This window comes from Oncorhynchus mykiss, chromosome 16, assembly GCF_057628025.1.
Source record: "Oncorhynchus mykiss isolate SJ-2025 chromosome 16, ASM5762802v1, whole genome shotgun sequence".
Lineage (NCBI taxonomy): Eukaryota > Metazoa > Chordata > Actinopteri > Salmoniformes > Salmonidae > Oncorhynchus > Oncorhynchus mykiss.
Window position 1 is genome coordinate 70,284,015 of NC_143037.1, and position 14,618 is coordinate 70,298,632.

Genomic DNA, 14,618 nt, shown 5'->3' on the forward strand with positions numbered 1-14,618 from the left:
TTAAGAACCGGGGTATTGGATAACAGCTAAATACACTGATTCAATTCTTAACAAGAGCAACAACAACACAAACGGTTAACGGGGAAGTAAATTGAATGGGCTTGGCGCGTGTGTGTCACTGACGTCTCCGCCAACCTAACGACCTACGCATTTCCCCCAGCAGGTGGCGATACAAGACAAGATACAGTCGTAAATAAAGGTACGCCAAATACTTGTCACTTCATGTGTGAAATGTATTTGGTTATTTATGCGTTTAGTTATTCATTCTCTGATTTGTGAAAAACCAGCATATCAACAAAATAATTTCCCCATATTTCACTAAATGCAACATTTTAATGTAGAATAGTTAAACAAAATAAAAAATAAATTTCCACCCACCCAAAAACATCACAAAACTCGATATTAACATTATATACATACACACACTACAGTGCATTGTTTCAGTTGATGAAACCTCAGAAGAACATGTCAGTGTTTCATACCATAATATTTGACATAACTTTGAGATGCTCTTTACCACAACCTCAACTTTTTGTCTCTGCCACACCATTGTGCTTTCCACTGCACCTTGACCATTTCCTGTGCCAAAGTCAAGACTGTGGTGCGGAAGAGAACAAGCAACAGCTAAAAGGTGTTCATGTTCAGGACAGGAAACACATAAATCAAACAGACTAATTCTTATACCTCACAGTTCCTTAATTGTTTTCAAGGTAGCGTACTTCAACAAAACCAACCATATAGTCTGTTTATTGATGATACGGGATCACTTTCATAAGGCTGTATATCTCACGTTCAAACTACTTTCTGTTAAGTCTAGCAAAGTCTGCCTCCAGGATCTAAACATTTATTCTGTTCATGAATCCAAGCAAAGATGGGCCTCAGCTGATTGGCAATGTAATGTTGAGCACTCTACAACCATAGCTTTGAGAACCACGGTTCTCTGCAGTGGTTGAGTTGTGATTTCCAGTTCCCCTAACAACATTCCTTTAATGAGATCCATTGGGTTCATGGCCAGAATGTCTGGTCCTCAGGATTGCCTCAGCTTTAATGGGTAGCTTGATGCAAAGCTCCATCTTATGGTCTGTTTTAGTCTGAGTATCTCTCTGTCGTTATGATGCCAGATCCATGCTCAGCTGTCCCATTTGTGGCTGGAGCCTTTGCAGTCCTCTGTCATGAAGCGGTAGGATTTGATGGCCTCCTTTAATCCCTCGCTCACCAGGGAATCCTCATTGTCCTTGCCTTTATCCTTGCCAAAGATCATGGAGCTGCAGACAGACAGAAACCCCATTAGTGAGGAAATGGTGACAAAGAATATGTACGGAACAAAAATATAAACGCAACATGTAAAGTGTTGGGTCCATGTTTCATGAGCTGAAATAAAATATCTCTGAAATGTTCCATACGCACAAAGAGCTTTTTTCTTAAAAATGTTGTGCACAAATTTGTTTACATCCCTGTTAGTGAGCATTTCTCATTTGCCAAGATAATATATCCACCTGACAGGTGTGGCATATCAAGAAGCTGAATAAACAGCATGATCATTACACAGGTGCACTTTGTGCTGGGGACAATAAGGCCAATCTAAAATGTGCAGCTTTGTCACACAGCACAATGCCACAGATGTCTCAAGTATTGAGGGAGCATGCAATTGACATGCGGACTGCAGACATTTCCACCAGAGCTGTTGCCAGATAATTGAATGCTAATTTCTCTACCATAAGCCGCCTCCAACATCATTGTAGAGAATTTGGCAGTATGTCCAACCGGCCTCACAACTGCAGACCATGTGTAAACACGCCGCCAGCCCAGGACCTCCACACCCGGGTTCTTCACCTGCGGGATTGTCTGAGACCAGCCAACTGAGGAGTATTTCTGTCTGATTCTGATTGGCTGAGCCTGGCTCCCAAATGGCTGTGCTCCTGCCCACTCATGTGAAATCCATAGATTATGGCCTAATGAATTGATTTCAATTGACTGATTTCCTTATATGAACTGTAACTCAGTAAAATCATTGAAATTGTCACATGTTGCATTTATATTTTTGTTCAGTATAAGATTTATTGACAGACATGGATACACAGAGACTGGCAACCTATTACTGTACCACAACAGTAAATTACCTCACCTGTCCATATCTTTCCAGTTGAGGGTGGGCTTCCTGACAGCCATGGGGAGTGGCCCAGTAACCACAGGAACGTTGTTGGACCCCTGGATGAAGCAGGGCTCCCCTAGCAGACAGCACAGCCCATCACGGACCTCTGGAAGGAGATGTCAATCAGTCTGTTACAACTCAGCCTTAACATGAATACTACAATTTAATGACTGAAGATGCTTCAAGTGTCCCCAGCTTTTATCACACTGCCACTTGTGCAAAAGGTTCAAATGTGTGGGCTGGACTCAAAAGGGCTTGACAAGATGTAACTACAGCCTTCAGTATTTTCTACACCACTGTAAATGCTTTAAAGCACCTGACCTGAGTAGTGGTCTACCAGAGCTCTGAGGTTGGGGAAGGTGAGGCAGGGGGAGATGTAGAGCCAGCCATTCTCCAGTTGTTGGATCCGGTAGTGTTTGACTGAGCGACGATCCTGGTCACTGCTCTTACGCACTGACAGGGAGTTGGCACCTAGAGTGGACAGTGTAAGACCATACTTCAGTCACCGCGTTTTATCACTTCAGGTTTATCAATGACATTTTTAAGATTGTTTCCCTGGTCTTGTTAGCGTTTGATAATGTGTAGCCTGGAGTGTGAACTGAACTGACCAGGGTGGGTCTCACTCTCCCGGACCAGAAAAGAGCCAGTCTGGTTGTAGGGCAGAAAGAGGAGCTCCTCAGCCTTCTCTCGGCTGAGACCCTCATACTGCCACCTAGGCCAAGAGCATAGAGATAGAGTCAGACATAGAAATAGACAAAGCCATGTCAATAGAGATTCCAAAGGGGAATAGAGTCAGATGGATCAGCGGACTCACCTGTGGTACACCTTGGCTGTGTAGTTGCTGGGGATGTAGCTCTCATTGCCTGTGGCAGAGGATCTCACCTTCCACCACTCCCCCTCGCTATATAGACATGCACATTCACAGAAACACAAGAGATACATAAGTTATTGCAGGAAAAACACACATCACAGTACTAGTAGTAGTAGTAATTATGGTAGTTGTATGTAGAGGCTATGGTTTCTTACTCTGAAAGCACGTTGAGTCTCTCTCCAGCGTGGATGCGGCAGTGTGCTGGGGGACCAGTGGGATAGTTATACAGGGCCACTACCATATACTTGCTGCTCTCTGTAGACAGAACAGATACATGAAAGATTAGTGTCAGTCTACTATGAGAACCTCAAACCATGACAACGCAGTATTTTCATGCTGAGAAAAAAGGAAAAAAGCAAAAAAAAAGCATGCATACGATAAAATATCTATGTACTTGTATGTTTGTAATTCACACTTTGAATGTGAGTAGTCATGGTTAGGCAAGACACTTCCAAGTTACAACAATGAGATGATCGTCAGTCTTTCTGAGCTAAATGATTGATGTGATCTTCCTCAACTAACATCTTGAGGAATTCAATGTCACCTGGTTCACACCATTTCTAGAGGGTGACTAGAGGGAGTACAGCCACAGATTGAACAATGAGATAGATATTTCACCGGATGTATGAATGTGAAGCATTCGCTTGGTGTTTCCATTCATTACCAAATGTGGTAGTGAGAGGAAGCCAAGGGGCCGTCAGGAGAAGAAGGAAACGAGATGGACTTTGGCCGACATTCGGTACATTTTCCCACCAATGAAACATTTGATCTCAATACAGTTCTGTTCCCAAAACTAAAACGTGTTACGAACAGAGTGGACTAAGTTTTGTAGACTTTACACTTTGCCAAAGTTTTTTTTTAAAGTGCTTTGTTTAGAAGGAGTGCAAAGGCGAATTGAGTTATTGCACAAGCTCATTTCTCTCCTCTGGTGGTTCAACAGAAGACCAGGAATGTTTTTGTCCTCTTTCTTGCACACCAACTCTGGTCATATTTAACAGAGAGGTATGTAAACATCTAGGGCATCACCAGAGGTGATGCATAGGGACAGCATCACCACACCATGGATGCATAGCAACAGCATCACCACACCATGGATGCATAGGATCAGCATCACCACACCATGGATGCATAGGATCAGCATCACCACACCATGGATGCATAGGAACAGCATCACCACACTATGAATGAATAGGAACAGCATCACCACACTATGGATGCAGGAACAGCATCACCACACCATGGATGCATAGGAACAGCATCACCACACCATGGATGCATAGGAACAGCATCACCACACCATGGATGCATAGGAACAGCATCACCACACTATGGATGCATAGGAACAGCATCACCACACCATGGATGCATAGGAACAGCATCACCACACTATGGATGCATAGGAACAGCATCACCACACCATGGATGCATAGCAACAGCATCACCACACTATGGATGCAGCAACAGCATCACCACACTATGAATGCATAGGAACAGCATCACCACACTATGGATGCATAGGAACAGCATCACCACACCATGGATGCAGGAACATTAACAAAAACAATTCCGCATTAATGTTGGTCGCATTGATTTGATTTGAACTTTGAAATCAAATCAAATTGTATTTGTCACACGTGCTGAATACAACCTTACAGTGAAATGCTTACTTACAAGCCCTTAACCAACAATGCATTTTTAAGAAATAAGTTAAGTAAAAATGCAGGTTATCCAATGATTGTCCTTAACCATAAATAGACCCGGCTGTCGTGCACACTTCCAATTCCCTATAGGTTTCAGTCAAAACAATCCCAGGACGATTGACCTCTGAGGACAGAGAAAGAGAAAGGCTAGTACTGGCCTGTTTCCCAGAGTCCTGTGCTGTGCTCAGACCGAGATGGGAGGTCAGGCCTTACCCAGTATGACTGACTCAGCGGGCTCTTCCTGGCCCAGCAAGGCTGCCTGAGTGCTGGATCCCCGACACTCTTTACTGGGCCCACTGCCCATGGCGATGTCGAGCTCGTATGGGTCACCAGAGGACTCTGTGGGTTAGAGGGAATCACAGCTATTAATTAATAGCCAATAATTTCCAAAATGCTATATCCACCAATTTTTCACATGTTTTTATTTGTATCAGAAATGTTTGCATGTGTGTGTAAAATATTACTCTTCTCAGATTCTTTATTCATAGATTTTAGATGGTTTTTTTTGTTGTTGGTGCAATACACTATGTATCCATTGTTAAGCTAGAATGGAATGTTTGTATCCTGTATATTTGACTGTGATATGTGGTTGTCCAACCTAGCTATCTTAAGTTGAATGCAGTAACTGTAAGTCACTCTGGATAACAGCATCTGCTGAATGACTCAAATGTCAAATGTCAATGTTTTATATATAGATCTCATATTAATGTATTTAAGTATATTTATTTATTTAAATGATGTCATAAATGTATTTTGTGCTTTAAAAAAATCAAAAAAAAAATCTACTTGAGTTATTTGTTCCATTTGACTGTGTAAAGCCTGGCAGTACTACTTAGTTCTCTGATAATGAGGTGGATATATAGCATTTTGCAACAAAAAAAACACGATCGTCTTTCTGAAATTCAAGCCATCAAGTGATAGATTTTAAACAAATATGTCATCGAACAACTCCTTGCCGTGATTAGAAAAAAAACTCATCTTTTTCACAACTTCTTTCAAACATTAAAACCTAATTTACCAATATTTCTGATATATAGTGCATTCGGGAAGAATTCAGATCCCTTGACTATTTCCACATTTAGTTACATGACAGCCTAATTCTAATACGGATGTAATCATTCCCCCCCCCCCCCCCCCCCCCCCCTCATCAATCTGCACACAATACCCCATAATGATGAAGCATAAACAGTTTTTGGGAAATTTTTGCAAATGTTTAACAAAAAAATAAAAAATGAAATATAAAATTGACATAAGTATTCAGACCCTTTACTCAGTACTTTGTTGAAGCACCTTTGGCAGTGATTACATCCTCAAGTCTTCTTGGGAATGAGGCTACAAGCTCGGCACATCAGTATTTGGGGAGTTTCTCCCATTCTTCTCTGCAGATCCTCTCAATCTCTGTCAGGTCGGATGGGGAGCGTCGCTGCACAGCTATTTTCAGGTTTCTCCAGAGATATTCGATAGGGTTCAAGTCCAGCCTCTGGCTGAACCACTCAAGGACATTCAGAGATTTGTCCCAAAGCCACTCATGCATTGTTTTGGCTGTGTGCTTAGGGTCGTTGTCCTGTTGGAAGGTGAACCTTCGCCCCAGTCTGAGGTCCTGAGTGCTCTGGAGCAGGTTTTCATCAAGGATCTCTCGGTACTTTGCTCCGTTCATCTTTCCCTCGATCCTGACTAGTCTCCCAGTCCCTGCCGCTGAAAAACATCCCTATAGCATGATGCTGCCACCACCATGCTTCACCATAGGGATGGTGCCAGGTTTCCTCCAGACGTGGCATTTGGCATTCAGGCCAAAGAAATCAATCTTGGTTTCATCAGACGAGAGAATCTTGTTTCTCATGGTCTGAGTCCTTTAGGTGCCTTTTGACAAACTCCAAGCGGCCTGTCAGGTGCATTTTACTGAGGAGTGGCTTCCGTCTGGCCACTCTATCATAAAGGCCTGATTGGTGGAGTGCTGCAGAGATGGTTGTCCTTCTGGAAGATTTTGTCATCTCCACAGAGGAACTCTGTAGCTCTGTCAGAGTGACCATCGAGTTCTTGAGTACCTCCCTGACCAAGGCACTTCTCCCCTGATTGCTCAGTTTGGCTGAGCGGCCAGCTCTAGGAAGAGGCTTGGTGGTTCCAAACTTCTTCCATTTAAGAATGATGTAGCCCACTGTGTTTTTGGGGACCTTCAATGCTGCAGAAATGTTTTGGTCCCCTTCCCCAGATCTGTGCCTCGACACAATCCTGTCTCAGAGCTCTATGGACAATACCTTCGACCTCATTGCTTGGTTTTTGCTCTGACTTGTACTGTCAACTGTGGGACCTTATATAGACAGGTGTGTGCCTTTCCAAATCATGTCAAATCAATTGAATTTACCACAGCCTGTAGAAACATCTCAAGGATGATCAATGGAAACAGGATGCACCTGAGCTCAATTTCATGTCTCATAGCAAAGGGTCTGAATACTTAAGCAAATAAGGTATTTAGGTTTTTAATTTTTAATACATTTGCAAACATTTCTAGAAGCCTGTTTTCGCTTTGTTACTATGGGGTATTGTGTGAGGATCTTGTTGTTGTTGTATTAATCCAGTTTAGAATAAGGCTGCAATGTAACAAAATGTGGAAAATGTCAAAGGGTCTGAATACCTTCCAAATGTACTGTATAGCATTTTGGAATTAAACTCTTCATATGGGTAGAGACATATTTTCTATGCATACTATTGCATCAATCACAATTCACTGTAACTTATTACAGGTAGTATATTTCAAAACCAAAAATGTGAAGGGAATTTAAAATAGCCCTGCCTATTTTTATTTAATGTATTGCCAGTCAGACAAAAGGAGGGAGGAAGTTGAAAACCACTCTTCTGAACACCTTTTAGTTTCCAACCACACTCTTGTTTTTACACATGGGTTGCTGGTTGTCGAGGTGCTGTTGGCAAGGAAAATAAGGTGCTTTCGACTGAATAAATAACAATATTGGAACACATAATAGAACACTCTCTAATTCAGTGGTCACCAACCTTTTGAGATCACTTTTTGAGTCAAAATGCAAGCCGAGCTCTACGGCTCAAATGTATTTTTAAACACAAGCCTATGCAACATTAACCAATTAAAAACAGTACTGTAGCAATGAGGTTCGTGCAGTAAGCTACAATGCCTTGCGAAAGTATTCGACCCCCTAAAACTTTGCGACCTTTTGCCACATTTCAGGCTTCAAACATAAAGATATAAAACTGTATTTTTTTTGTGAAGAATCAACAACAAGTGGGACACAATCATGAAGTGGAACGACATTTATTGGATATTTCAAACTTTTTTAACAAATCAAAAACTGAAAAATTGGGCGTGCAAAATTATTCAGCCCCTTTACTTTCAGTGCAGCAAACTCTCTCCAGAAGTTCAGTGAGGATCTCTGAATGATCCAATGTTGACCTAAATGACTAATGATGATAAATACAATCCACCTGTGTGTAATCAAGTCTCCGTATAAATGCACCTGCACTGTGATAGTCTCATGGGTCCGTCAAAAGCGCAGAGAGCATCATGAAGAACAAGGAACACACCAGGCAGGTCCGAGATACTGTTGTGAAGAAGTTTAAAGCCAGATTTGGATACAAAAAGATTTCCCAAGCTTTAAACATCCCAAGGAGCACTGTGCAAGCGATACTATTGAAATGGAAGGAGTATCAGACTACTGCAAATCTACCAAGACCTGGCCGTCCCTCTAAACTTTCAGCTCATACAAGGAGAAGACTGATCAGAGATGCAGCCAAGAGGCCCATGATCACTCTGGATGAACTGCAGAGATCTACAGCTGAGGTGGGAGACTCTGTCCATAGGACAACAATCAGTCGTATATTGCACAAATCTGGCCTTTATGGAAGAGTGGCAAGAAGAAAGCCATTTCTTAAAGATATCCATAAAAAGTGTTGGTTAAAGTTTGCCACAAGCCACCTGGGAGACACACCAAACATGTGGAAGAAGGTGCTCTGGTCAGATGAAACCAAAATTGAACTTTTTGGCAACAATGCAAAACGTTATGTTTGGCGTAAAAGCAACACAGCTGAACACACCATCCCCACTGTCAAACATGGTGGTGGCAGCATCATGGTTTGGGCCTGCTTTTCTTCAGCACGGACAGGGAAGATGGTTAAAATTGATGGGAAGATGGATGGAGCCAAATACAGGACCATTCTGGAAGAAAACCTGATGGAGTCTGCAAAAGACCTGAGACTGGGACGGAGATTTGTCTTCCAACAAGACAATGATCCAAAACATAAAGCAAAATCTACAATGGAATGGTTCAAAAATAAACATATCCAGGTGTTAGAATGGCCAAGTCAAAGTCCAGACCTGAATCCAATCGAGAATCTGTGGAAAGAACTGAAAACTGCTGTTCACAAATGTTCTCCATCCAACCTCACTGAGCTCGTGCTGTTTTGCAAGGAGGAATGGGAAAAAATTTCAGTCTCTCGATGTGCAAAACTGATAGAGACATACCCCAAGCGACTTACAGCTGTAATCGCAGCAAAAGGTGGCGCTACAAAGTATTAACTTAAGGGGGCTGAATAATTTTGCACGCCCAATTTTTCAGTTTTTGATTTGTTAAAAAAGTTTGAAATATCCAATAAATGTCGTTCCACTTCATGATTGTGTTCCACTTGTTGTTGATTCTTAACTAAAAAATACAGTTTTATATCTTTATGTTTGAAGCCTGAAATGTGGCAAAAGGTCGCAAAGTTCAAGGGGGCCGAATACTTTCGCAAGGCACTGTTTAGGCCCAATACATTATCACCGCATATTGGCTTTGCTTGAATTGCCCTGACAAAGCATTGTTGTTTGGGCCATTTAAAAATATATATATTTCTAAATTTGAGGTAGGCGTATGATCAGACTGGTAATAGATCCGTTGTGGTACTACTGGTGAGGCACAGCTGAGTGAGCATAAATGTAAATAATTAGCTTTTTATTTTTATTTTACTGGGCTGATAATGTCTGCATCTGATGGTCAGTCTCAGCGGAGGGAGAGAGTCGCAGAGTGAGGGTCCGTCTCTCAACATCCCTCCGTTCTCCTTTTCCTCCACTGACACTGACCATGAAGGGACACCGTCTTCCAGCTGATGGGGAAACTCGAGTCGCACAGCATTATTTAATGCAAAAATTCTCATTCACAAATTCTAACTCCTATAAACAGAGAAAGTGAAATATATATATATTAAAAAAAAACCAAGCTGCTAATAATAACAACAACGCAAGCCTGTAAATACACTTTCCTTCTCGTTCATTACTGCTGCACTGCTTGTTGTAGAGCTGAGAACGCAAATTTCATGGCTTATAAAAGTGTTGAATACAAAGTGTTGACAGTGCTGAGTAAGAACTTAAACTCAACTCACTGGGCTCCCGAGTGGCGCAGCATCTCTGACACTGCATCTTGGTGCAAGAGGCACCACTACAGTCCCTGGTTCGAATCCAGGCTGAATCACATCCGACCTTGATTGGGAGTCCCATAGGGTGGCGCACAATTGACCCGCCGGGGTAGGCCGTCATTGTAAATAAGAATTTGTTCTTAACTGACTTATCTAGTTAAATAAAAACAGCATCTCTTTGCTGTATTCCTTGACAGTTTCTCTCTAGTGATGGTTTTAAACATTTTGAAATCTCACAGTATCAATTTTTCTGTTGCTTTCTTTTATGCCTTCTTAAATGACTGCAGACACCATAATCTGAACCGTCCGATTGGCGATCGTGATGGACCGGTTGGGGACCACTGCTCTAATTTATGTAAACAACAATGCCCCTAATGTGCAACTAGTTGAAGTGTCATGCATTGGTGATTTGCACAAACACACGTGTGACAAATATGACATTTCATGGCAACCTTCTGCTCCACAGGAACCATGGAAGATGGGTAAATTAGTTCACAGCAATACACTGATGCAGAAACCACCGCATAAGATGAAAAGTTTTGTGTCGTAATTTGCAACATGTTTTACTGTAAAGTAATGCATGAGATCTCAAGCATCAATGGAGTCAAACATAAAACTGGCAGGATATCATTGGGTAGAAAATAAATGCTCTTTTATTGAACACCTTTCTACCCTGGTGTGTGTTTGTCTAATTTTGACAATGGTAGACACAAAAATAGATGATCATTTCAGAAATAGTCATATGAAATATATTGGCATTAAATATTTCTAAATATCTTCCCTCAATGCTCTGTAATATGGCACGTAATATAATCATTGAGAAAAGATCCGTTTGTCCCCTGCTTTTCTGCTATTACAGCCTCCACTCTTCTGGCTTTCCACTAGATGTTGGAACATTGCTGCAGGGACTTGTTTCCATTCAGCCATAAGAGCGTTAGTGAGATCAGGCGCTGATGTTGGACGATTAGGCCTGGCTCGCAGTCAGCGTTCCAATTCATCCCAAAGGTGTTCGATGGGGTTGAGGTCAGGGCTCCGTGGGGGCCAGACATGTTCTTCCAAACCATTTCTATATGGACCTCGCTTTGTGCATGGGGTCATTGTCATGCTGAAACAGGAAAGGGCCTTCCCTAAACTGTTGTCACAATGTTGGAAGCACAGAATAATCTAGAATGTCATTGTATGTTGTAGCGTTACGATTTCCCTTCACTGGAACTAAGGGGCCTGAACCATGAAAAACAGCACCAGACCATTATTTCTCCTCTACCAAACATTACAGTTGGCACTATGCATTTGGGCCGGTTGCGTTCTCCTGGCACCCGCCAAACTCAGATTTGTCCATCGGACTGCCAAATGGTGAAGCGTGATTCATCACTAAATAGAATGCGTTTTCCCTGCTCCAGAGTCCAATGGCGGCATTTCCACTTCACAATAACAGCACTTACAGTTGACCGGGGCAGCTCTACCAGGGCAGAAATTTGACGAACTGAATTTTTGGAAAGATGGCATCCTATGACGGTGCCACGTTGAAAGTCACTGAGCTCTTCAGTAAGGCCATTCTACTGCCAATGTTTGTCTATAGAGATTGCATGGCTGTGTGCTCAGTCTTATACACCTGTCAGCAACAGGTGTGGCTGAAATAGCCGAATCCACACATTTGAAGGGGTGTCCACATACGTTCGTATATATAGTGTATGCATATGACATTTAGCAGACGCTGTAATCCAGAGATGTAGACCTGGCTGGACACCAAGCTACAGTATTCATTTAAGCATTTAGCATTTATGAACAAATTTGTGTTCATATAAGATCAGTTTGTCCTATACACTGAACACCAGCTTTTTTTTTTCTTTTTCTCACTGACCAGGTGAATCAAGGTGAATCCTATGACCCCTTATTGATATCACTTGTTTAATCTTCTTCAATCAGAGTAGATGAATGGGAGGAGAGGTTAAAGAAGGATTTTTAAGCCTTGAAACAATTGAGATATGAATTTAAGTCCCTTTGAAAAAAAAACGGGGTATGGTAGTAGGTGGCGCACCATTTTGTGTCAAAAACTGCTACGCTGCTGTGTTTTTCACACTCAACAGTTTCCTATGTGTATCAAGTATGGTCCACCACCCAAAGGACATCCAGCCAACTTGACACAACAGTGGGAATCAACATGGGCCAGCATTCCTGTGGAACACTTTCGACACCTGGTAGAGTCCATGCCTCGACAAATAGAAGCTATTCTGAGTGTATATTTACTTGACCATTGTTTTCTTTGTTAAAACCAAAAAGTATACTTTTAATACTTTTAATATTTTAAATCTGAGTTGGATAAAACTAACCTTTTACGTGTACAGTACAGTCGGATCGATTAGACAGCTCAAAAAATATTTTTATACTCACAGCATTTCCCTGTTGTGGCACTGGTGAACGTCAGTCTTCTGATGCTGTGGTATGAGTTGATGTCAGAGCTGTAGAGTACCACAGTAGACTAGCACAAGGATAGAGGTGCGGCCCAGAGGCCAGAAGAGTCCAGTGGGTCTGGGAGTTGCACGCTGTCGGTAGTGTTCACATGTGGAACGAGAGTGCGATGTGTGTATGAGAGTCTGTGTGAGACTTCTTTAGGCTCCAATGAAGAAAGAGTGTTCTCCTTTGTGGTGTTCCAAGAGGAAAGGAGGCATCGTTGGTAGGTAGAGTCTACGTACGCGTAGCAGAGTGATCTATAGTACATCTGAGTGGAGAGATTTGACAGGACTTTTTTATATTCACCTCACACACGCTGTTTCCTGTTTCGATGAGGCCTGAAACATGTACACACCACAACTCAGATATCAGAGTGAAGAGAGGGAAATGGAGAAGAGTGGAGGGAAGACAAAGAAAAAGTGATGCACAAAGAGAAAGAAAGATTTTTGTTCAACAATATCTACTGAACATGGGGCTGTAGTAATTGGAACAGACAGACCTTTGACATCAGTGACTTGATCAATGAGTCATCAGCTGTAGCAATGAGGTGCAATTGGTTTGTGCAAATGTTCTGTTTTGCAGCATCTGCATGAGCGGTGGCATACATACACTGGTGTGAAGTGAGGTCACAATGTTTTTTCCCCCGAATAGAGCTTCATATTCTTCATCATTCAGGTAAATGCTGTTGATTGGGTAAAAGTGTTGAGCAATTATTTTTCTCTTCATAACCCTTTTGTACTCATTATCAAGAGATATGGGCTCACGGTTCTGCATACCCACACTGATTTGTGCAGTTAAACTACTGAACCCTCTGAACTAACTGCATTATACCAGTAGCCAGCATAGCCTTTTGGGGGCCCTAAACAAGATTTTTTTTTACTGGCACCGCATCTTGATGGTGTAGAGAAAAATGTATCTAAAAATGATCTGCCTCATGACAAAACGTGTACAGTAGCATTATAAAGCTGCACATTTTACTCTGCACTATGGCAAAATGTGTTGAAATGCAGCGCCAACTCTCCAAAGGTTGGTGCCCCGGGGTCCCAAATGCGATAGTTTGGTCTGGCACGTGCCCAGTCATTCGGCCATGAGTACTACAGGTTTAGATCAGTGGAGGCTCTTCAGTGGAGGAAGGGAGGACATTAAAAACGTTATTTTTAGATACTATACTAAATATGTTTGTTACCAAAAAATGTATTAAAACACACTGTTTGGCAATGAAGTTCTATCGTAGCCTCAACAGCACTCTGTAGGGTAGCACCATGGTGCAGCCGGAGGACAGCTAACTTCAGTCCTCCTCTGGGTACATTGACTTCAATATAAAACCTAGGAGGCTCATAGTTCTCACCCCTTCCATAGACTTACACAGTAATTATGACATCTTCCGGTGGACGTCCTTGTAGCCTATCAGAGCTCTTGCAGCATGAAATGACATGTTGTCCACCCAATCAAAGGATCAGACAAATAATCTAGCACTGAAAGCATAAGCTACAGCTAACTAGCACTGCAGTGCATAAAATGTGGTAGTTGACTCAGAGCGTGAAAGACAATAGTTAAACAGTTTTGAACAAATTAACTTCTTCCAAAATTAAGAAGCAAGAGAGAGCTAGCTATATTTCTTAGATTTTTTGTTCCCATTTTCACTTACTTAGCTAGTGTCCAATGCAGCTAGCTAGTTTAGCCTACTCAAACACCCAGCTCAAACAGAGGGATGCTATGTTAGCTAGCTGTCTATTGCTATCCAACAGAAAGGGATGCCATGTTAGCTAGCTGGCTATGGCTATACAATACTGGAACTCTTCCAAGTCAAGGTAAGCTTTTGGCTTTATTAATTCATTGCCTCTGGGGCCTGCCGGTGTAACTGCTAAACTGCTTGTCGGACTACACGGTTCTGCATGATTGTAGTGGGTTTACTAACGCCTTAGTTCTAGTAGCTATGCCTATGTTAACTATGACGTGACATAGGTGCAGGCTATGTGTAGCAGTCATGATATGAAGGTTTAGCTTGGAAAGTTTTTTCCCCGCCTGG

At 42.1% G+C, this 14,618-nt stretch overlaps 1 protein-coding gene across 1 annotated transcript; it reads right to left on the reverse strand.

Annotated features, from left to right (window-relative positions):
- Positions 1–313: 313 nt before the first annotated feature.
- Positions 314–13,211, reverse strand: LOC110492594 (src-like-adapter 2). Its single transcript, XM_021567018.3, has 8 exons — positions 12,530–13,211; positions 4,937–5,062; positions 3,179–3,278; positions 2,967–3,053; positions 2,761–2,864; positions 2,474–2,623; positions 2,126–2,258; positions 314–1,265 (listed from the first exon to the last, which is right to left on the reverse strand). The coding sequence occupies exons 2-8, from the start codon at positions 5,025–5,027 to the stop codon at positions 1,130–1,132; spliced, it is 801 nt and encodes a 266-aa protein (XP_021422693.1). The 5' UTR covers positions 5,028–5,062; positions 12,530–13,211; the 3' UTR covers positions 314–1,129.
- Positions 13,212–14,618: the final 1,407 nt, after the last annotated feature.